General features: G+C 40.4%; 1 protein-coding gene across 2 annotated transcripts; it reads right to left on the reverse strand.

Annotated features, from left to right (window-relative positions):
* Positions 1 to 932: 932 nt before the first annotated feature.
* LOC121393781 (60S ribosomal protein L35a-like) lies at positions 933 to 8,353 on the reverse strand. 2 transcript variants are annotated; one of them, XM_041563227.1, is made up of 5 exons: positions 8,216 to 8,353; positions 5,347 to 5,389; positions 4,031 to 4,183; positions 1,684 to 1,828; positions 933 to 963 (listed from the first exon to the last, which is right to left on the reverse strand). In XM_041563227.1, the coding sequence occupies exons 2-5, from the start codon at positions 5,355 to 5,357 to the stop codon at positions 940 to 942; spliced, it is 333 nt and encodes a 110-aa protein (XP_041419161.1). In that variant the 5' UTR covers positions 5,358 to 5,389; positions 8,216 to 8,353; the 3' UTR covers positions 933 to 939. The 2 variants fall into 2 exon arrangements, with proteins under 2 accessions (XP_041419161.1, XP_041419162.1); XM_041563228.1 differs by lacking the exon at positions 8,216 to 8,353 and adding an exon at positions 7,670 to 7,710.
* Positions 8,354 to 8,520: the final 167 nt, after the last annotated feature.

An 8,520-nucleotide genomic window follows, 5' to 3' on the forward strand; every position in this document is an offset into this window, starting at 1 on the left:
AGCGCTTCTGTGGAATTGTTTATACTATCTTTACTAATAAGGAAAGGTGGAACAACCCCAAAAACCCAAGTCAAAGTTTGTATTTCCAGCAATAACAATGGAAGAATTCCACAATAACCCAAAATGAGTACTGCACATATGCCTGAGAAATAACATAACCGAGATAGTAAATATGGATTGGTCAGCAAATTATTTCAGAATGCTTAAAGGATAAGTAAACCTTTAAAATAAGTGAATGTAAAACTGATGAGGGGGCTATTCTAAGAACTTTTGTCATTTAAATTCATTATTTATTTTGTTTACATTCCAAGATATTAAGGGATACATGTACTGTTAATATGAATGAATTTTGTTACAACAGCGCCACCTGCTGGTCAGTTTCCCACCAGTCTGACCAGCAAGTAGTCAAGGAAGTTGTCAGGAGAAAGAAAGAGGCTGATGTTCTTCTGCTTAGGAAAGATCTGAGAAAGGTTTCTAATTTTATTCCTAAGCAGAAGAACATCAGAGCAGCCTCTTTCTTTCTCCCGACAACTTCCTTGACTACTTGGTGGTCAGACTGGTGGGAAACTGACCAGCAGGTGGCGCTGTTGTAACAAAATTCATTCATATTAACAGTACATGTATCCCTTAATATCTTGGTATAAACAAAATAAATAATGGATGTAAATTATAAAAGTGCTTAAAATAGCCCCCTCATCAGTTTTACATTCACTTGTTTTAAAGGTTTACTTATCCTTTAAGCTTGCCCTGGCAGATTTCCTTTATGATTTAACGCTTGTATCCTTGATTGATGTTTTTATGTAAATCTGTATGTTCGGTGTATAGTCCCATTAATTGTACAGCATGTTAGTGCTTAAGAAATGTGTGACAGAGAAGCCTCAAAAACAACACAAAAAATAGAAAAGATCTAGAGTGTTTCTTTTTATTTTTTCTTAACATTTAGATCCTTGATGGGTAAAGCATCTGAAAACAAAAAAATAGACTGGTCAGAAATTTTAATCAAAAATGCATGGTAAAAAACGCAAGACTTTCAGTATGATTTAACCTTTTATAAGCCAGCAAAGATCTACAGTGCATGCACAAAACTGCCATGACGTCCTAACTGGATAATATGCATTTCTTAGTTTTCATTCAATAATAACTTAAAGTGGCAAAGCGAAGCAAAGGCAGCAGACATATAGTAAAAGTAGAAATTCAGCAGTTATACAATTGCTTATTAAGACAACTAGCCTTGCTTGTAAGATGACAAGCCATCTAGCTTCAACATGCATACAATTAGAGATATTTTCTTTTGCACACAGTGCTCTCAGGTGCCCAGGCCAAAGTAAAGTCCTGAAGGACCGGCCTTGGAGGGGTGTTGGGGAAGTTATCCTCAATTGTAAAGTGGTGGTGTTATGACAGAACTCAAAACTTGGCTTATGGGTGTTTGGAAGTAAAAGGCCAACAGAAAGAGTCACGTTTGCACCATGGGCCATGGCCGCATTGGCACCGTCTCTTTACATTTTGCAAATAATTTTTTTTTTTTTGAACAGGAAGTTAGTCTCTGGCAATAATTTTAGTGGAAGCAGCCACAAACACTGAAAAACTGTTTTCACTATAGGGGCAACATATTCATAAACATTCATATACAGAGTTTAAGAAAATTATTCCCTTCACTTTTCACCAATAAAAGCAATTGCTTACCACACGGATTCTGTGCCCAATGGCTTTAGCTGGGAGGTTAGAGCGGAACTTAGCACGGACCATTCCACTGTTTCCATGAGCTCTGGTCACCTTTCCCCAGATCACACGAGTTCTGTTGGGCTTTCCACCAGGAGTCACTGTGTTACTAAAAAGAAAATAAAAAACAAGTTTAATTACACCATAAAGCTCAAGGAGCACATTTAGACACACACGTTTGTCTCATTTTAGGAAACAAGGCAGAAGTAATCTTTGAAAGGAAAACCATTTCTCATTTCCAGTTTAAATATTTTGCTGCTACTTTGGAGGTGAGCAGACCGCTTATACGCCTTATTACTAAAATACAGATTTTGCACATACCCTACATACATTCAATGAAGAATAGTGCAGAACCTCAGCTGATGCAGGCTCTAGCTCTAAAGTGGTTTATTTGCTCATAGTATATTCAAGCCTTACGGGTAACAGTAACAATCTTTTGAACAGTATAACATCTTAGCAGGACAGCAAACAGTTAAAAAATGTACAGACTCTAAATGACTAAATACAAGCACTGAAAATAATCAAATCCAATTTAGGAGCTTCTTTGAAGGAGAATATGGCAGAAGCAAATCCATTTCTAAGAACAATACTTTAGTTAATTTTGGATTGTATTTAGCAGCTATTGTACAGCTGTATGCAAGTTCAATACTTAAGTTGTTGTTCAAGTTGTTTTAGGTTTTCCAACATGTAGTTTAACTTTGATTTACCAAAGGATGCAGTTTATATTTTTGAGCCATAGCAATGATGAATACCTTGTATGTTGTGTACTTAACGCCTGTCAATCAACATGGAAAATACATTATGTTATGAACACAAAAGTTTTAAAGTAATTGACATACACTATACTGTTAGCATGCAGTGGTAAGGGCACGGGCACACGAGAAGATTCAGGCGCCTGATCTCCCTGAAAAGCCTTCCCACCGGATAGAATCTAAATCGCAAATTTTCCAAAATTGCCTCACTATTCTAGCCGACGGGAAGGGTTTTCAGGAATAAGAGACAATTAGTCGGCGTGCAATGAAATCTCTGTGAATCTTTGCATGTGCCCCTGCCCTAAAAGCCGATGAGTTTGAACAGGTTACATAAATAACAGATAATGTCCAACTTATTACATGTAGTGCGCCAGTTTTTTCTCATAAAAAATGTTGATGGGCCTGATTAAATTAAAACCGTGTCATAGAGTGAAGTCTAGATAGAGTCTTTCAGCAGACTGGGAGCCATAATAATCTTCTAGAGGGCCAGATATAGCCTGCGGGCCTCCAGTTTGACAGCCCTGGTGTATATCATAAGGCAATAAATTAGTCACTTGCTTGTATCAACAAGTGCAGCAGCATTCTTCCATTGTATTTCTAAAAACCCTTGCAGTAGGGGGAGAAGCTGGTAACAGCCACCCAAGTTTGCAGTTTAGCACAGTGGATGTTTTATCTGCTGTTTTAAATTGCTATCATCTTGTGGGCTGTGCTATTTTTCTTATAGTGAAAAATCTTAAAATGAACATGCTTTCTAAAAATGCTCAGTCAAAATATCAGTTTAGGTTAACCTGCAAAATGTCTATCAGCAATAAATATTCTGAGAGGAATTTATACATTGCTTGTGCAACAAACTCATCCAAAAAAGTAAAATCTTAGGTCAAAATATATTGTATAAAATACAAATGTTGCTTTAAAAGTCACATTTGAAAGGTGGCCTATTTACTCAGCAAGCAAAGAACTTCTATCCCTAACCCAAGAATTTATTTGTGATGAGGGTCCGAATATAAAGACTAAATACAGGTATAGGACCCCTTATCCGGAAACCATTACAAAATGGATGTCTCCCATAGACTCCATTTTATCCAAATAATCCAAATTTTTAAAAATGATTTCCTTTTTCTCTGTAATAAAACAGTAGCTTGTACTTGATCCCAACTAAGATATAATTAATCATTATTGGAAGCAAAACCAGCCTATTGGGTTTATTTAATAATTAAATGAATTTCTAGTAGACTTAAGGCATGAAGACCCAAATTACGAAAAGAACCGTTATCCGGAAAACCCCAGGTCCCGAGCAGAACGGGTCCCATACCTGTACTAACAAAAAAGCCTCATATTTTAGATTTTCTATTCTTCTCCAGACTGAAGTCAGCTCACCATAAAAAATCAATCTACATTACACTAACTGCCTCTGATGCTAAAACATCAGTGATCATATACTTCCATTTTTATAAAAACAAAATAAAGCATTGGCTGATCAGTCATTCCCTGTGCAAGTCATCGACAAAAGAACAGCAAATAATTCAAGTGATGGACTCCCAAAAGTACAAGATAATTACTTTTTTGCTTTGTACACGTAGGCACATCTTTTTCCCAAATAGAATTCGGTTTCATCTCGAGCATAGACTCCTTCAACTTTAAGAAGAGCTGTGCGCTCCCTCTGGTTACGAAGGCCTCGCTTGTAGCCAGCAAAAGTGGCTTTGCACCACAATCTGAAAAAAAAAAAATTACAAAATGTTATTAAACACAAAGGAACACAAATCTCCAATACCTTTAGTTTAGAATTAAGTTTAATATCTTTTTCCACAATAAAACGATACTTTGCATTTCAGATATAAAATGTACGCATACATAGATTTTCAAAATGCCCTAAGAATGCAAAAGAGCCGACATCATGATATATATATATATATATATATATATATATATATATATATATAGATAGATAGATAGATATATTTTTTTTTACACATCTCCAAATACAGTACAGAATAAATACAGTTATGGGATCCTTATTCGAAACCCCATTATCCAGAAAGCTTTGAATTCTGGAATTGCCATCTCCCATAGACTCCATTTTATCCAAATCTAAATTTTTTTTAGATTTTATTTTTCTCTATATTAATACTTGTACTTGATCCAAACTAAACTATAAATAATTCATATTGGAATTAAAACCAGCCTATTGGGTTTATTTAATGATCAAATGATTTTCTAGTAGATTTAAGGTACGAAGATCCAAAATAAAGAAAGATCGGTTATCTGGAAAACCCCGGGTCCCGAGCATTCTGTATAACAGGTCCCATACCTATATACATATAGATTTAAATAATTTAGGTTAACATTAATAAACCTTATGTCTAAGCAAGTCTTAGACAGCGTCGGACTGGGCCGGCGGGAAACCGGGAAAATACCCGGTGGGCCCCGGCCTTCATGGGCCCCCGCCGGCCCAGCCCCCTCCCCCAATGTTCTGGCACCCAAATAAAAATTAATCGTTGCGCCGGTATCGCATGCGCTTTGGTGTTCGCGCATGTGCACCGGCGTTTGCATACACACCAGCGTGCGCAGAGACGTGCGCGCATGCGCGCTGGCGTGCGGCGACCCGTTCGCGCATGCGCGCTTTCATGCGCCGAGATATTCGCGCATGCGCACGGGGGGCCCGGAGTATAGTTACCCGGTGGGCCCCCCCATGTCCAGTCCGACCCTGGTCTTAGAAACTGGAAGAAATATAAAGAAAAAGGTATAGGATTTGTGTCTGCATTCTTCATGACAGCAACAACTAAAACTCCATGTCAGGAGTACTGCAGACTTGAGTGACAAGTAAAGAATTGCTTTTTTGTCATTCAGTGTTAAAAGAATTCATTCTTATACATACCTTCCAGACATTTTGTTCTCCTAATGTCCAGATGCAGGCAGGACTGTAAAACAAAGGGATTGAGGTTTTGACATTCTAGTGTAAGACTGCACAGCTCTTGTGCTTAAAGGGAAAGGAAACCTAGTTGGCGCAAAAACCCTCCCCCCCCCCTCCCATGTGTTGCCCACACTCCCTCCTCCCCCCTGGCCTACCCGTCCCGCTGGGCAAATGCCCCTAACTTGTTACTTACCCTTCTGCGCAGGTCCAGTCCAGGGAGTTCACAGACGACATCTTCTTCCACGCGATCTTCTTCCTGCTTTGACCGGCGCATGCGCAGTAGGAGCATTTCGCCGGTACGATCTACTGCGCATGCGCCAAAAGTCACGAAGTGAAATCGGAAAACTTTGTGACTTTTGGCGCATGCGCAGTAGATCCGTACCGGCGAAATGCTCCTACTGCGCATGTGCCAAAACGCCGTTCAAAGCAGGAAGAAGATCGAGTGGAAGAAGATGGCATCTGAACTCTCTGGACTGGACCTGCGCAGAAGGGTAAGTAACAAGTTAGGGGCATTTGCCCAGCGGGACAGGTAGGCCAGGGGGGAGGAGGGAGGGTGTGCAACACACGGGGGGGGGAGGGTTTTTGCGCCGACTAGGTTTCCTTCCCCTTTGAATCACATTTAGAGTTTGATTCAATGACTGTCCTTAAAAAATGTCACAGGAGAGAGATATAGATGAAACCTCACAAATACAGTACAATGCTGCAACTGGTGCCTAATAATGCTTCAGTTTGCTAATGTTTACGCTGTTACTATGGTCAATATGAAGTCATAAGTCTTGTGCTGGGAAAGCCTGCAATGAGACCACATGGTGTTTGTGCCCAATGGAAAAGGTTGTAGACACATACCTGACATTTATAACCAGTAACAAACACCAATATAAAGATATGCCAACTTCAATACTTAATATAGCATGGAAGAAAAGAGGATGCCATCAGCTCCACTCACCTTTAGGGCAGAGACACACGTGGAGATTTGCGGAGATTAGTCGCCTTTTCTTCGGGTGACTAACCTCCTACGTGTGTCTCTGCCCTTAGAAGGTAATTTGGTGAAGAACAAATTAAAAAAGAAAAAAAAAACAATTAAGCTTGCTTCCATCTTAAAAGGAGTGTTTATAACAACGTGAACATCTGCATGGATTAGTTAATAAGGTTCAACTCACCCCAACACCTGATGTTTTCTATATGACTGAACTAAATGAAAGATAGAGACACCCCCCCCCCCCCCCAAAATCAGTTTTCTGGTTAGCAGGCACCAATTTGTAATGTAACCAGCCAGTATTTTCAGGGATATAAAATGTATATCTATATCTGGTGATATTGTAAACTAGACATAAACAGTGCATCTTAGCATAAACATCACCATTGATCTCATCTAAGCCTGTCACTAGCGTGATCCACTCATTTCAATCTAGGGGCCACCTTGTAGTTAGTCTTACCTGTAATTTTTAGGTACCCCTTGTAGTTAGTCTTATCTGTGCACACTACAGGCAAATGGACCTGTACTAAACATGTACAAGGGATCCTGGGAAATACAGATAAAATGGACCCAGGGGTTGAACCCCACACCACCAACACACTGCCTGCCCAGTGAATAAGGCTTGTTCTTTGAGTTTAAAGAATAAAATCCAGGAATAGATCAGTATCACACTTACGACATGGGTTAGGTGACTTGTCTCTATAATGAAGTCTAAAAGCAACCCCTTTCCGTATAGGACATATGATCACCACATTCTCCCCATATACATGTGAATTGTCAGCAAAAAACAGGCTCTGGGTTCACATCACCAGCCTCCTGTATTTACCCGAGTCAGGAAAACATGAATTAGTCACACACGCCAGCACTTAGCGGCCTGAACAGACTTTCAAATGGGACTGACGTTCTCTAAATGAACTGTACGAATAAGTGGCTGCAGAAAAGCTGCACACAACAAGTCGCTTTCCCAGCACGTTAGTCGGTAGCATTTAGACAGAGTTATTCGCTATTAGGTGCCAAATTAACTTGTAAACAAGATAAGCGGTCCCAGCAAGAGTCAGGGAAACTTTGCCACAACTTTCATTGCAGCAATTATATAAAGTATCTGCACTACTTGCACAGCTACAAAATAAGCCGGGAAATACGCTGAGACAAGATTCCAATCCTACTGAAGTACAATCCTCTCGTTATCACAACCATCCGCACGGCAAATAGCCCTCAGGTAGACTTTTCCGTTCATGTCGGTATTTGCCACATACGACACGTGAAACTGTAGATTTTCAGCATTAATTTTTCACTATTTGCTAAGCTCACCCGCACTGGTATCCAAGATGGAGGAAAAGGAAGAGAGAACGCTTTGCATGATGGGTAGTTAAGAGCGTAGAATACCTGAGATGCCCATGCAGGGCCGGACTGGGAGTAAAAAGCAGCCCGGGCAAAAAAAATCAAAGCAGCCCACATGTAAACACACAATGATTTTGAACTCATCCATTTGAGTGATACTCAGAGTTCCCTGTATAACTCAGCCTGCAGCCTTGTGCCTTTAAATGGTCACAGAACAACCCCTCAGTGACTTCTAATATCCTTATCATTTACAGTAGGGGGTACATTATCCCTTATAATACATGAGTGATACTCAGAGGAAAGAGTTAATGGATTCAGTTTGGGAGAAACACTACTTGGCAAATCTGTGCAAGGGATAAGCTGATAAAGGAAGGGTCTGGGGAAGCACTAGTCAAACACACAGACATCTCGCAAAGCAGCCTGCCCACAGCTCTGTACAGATTTCTCCACACTGGCTCCCCAGATGCTCTGGGAGACAACATATGGGGAGAATAAGTTATATGGGAGTGGACTTACTATGTTTTGTGCCTCTCCTGCCGCCTGCCCAGCTACATCATGCCCTAATATTTCTTTAGAAAGCTCCTGCTCAATTCTTGGACTCCACCCCCAAGCTCCGTGCAACAGTCCCAGGCACAGGCTGCCTACTCTTGTGCCGGTTTTTTTCAGATCGTTATCTTATCTTCAGTCCAGACAGAGGAGGGAGGGGGGTGGCTGCATGGGTAAACAAACAGCTGATCTGTGCAAGAGTGGCCCAGTTAAACAAAAGAAAAGAGCAGCCCGTCTGGGCAAATGCCCGAATTAACAGATTGTCAGTCCGGGCC

The sequence above is a fragment of the Xenopus laevis genome, chromosome 5L (assembly GCF_017654675.1).
Source record: "Xenopus laevis strain J_2021 chromosome 5L, Xenopus_laevis_v10.1, whole genome shotgun sequence".
NCBI lineage: Eukaryota > Metazoa > Chordata > Amphibia > Anura > Pipidae > Xenopus > Xenopus laevis.

What these genes read in the sequence shown, in the direction of transcription:
- LOC121393781 (XM_041563227.1), bottom strand. An exon ending in TACGTGTACAAAGCAAAAAA is followed by an intron (nt 1,829 to 4,030) that starts GTAATTATCTTG and finishes TTTTCTTTTTAG; the next exon opens with TAACACAGTGACTCCTGGTG. An exon ending in TTGGGCACAGAATCCGTGTG is followed by an intron (nt 964 to 1,683) that starts GTAAGCAATTGC and finishes TTTTGTTTTCAG; the next exon opens with ATGCTTTACCCATCAAGGAT.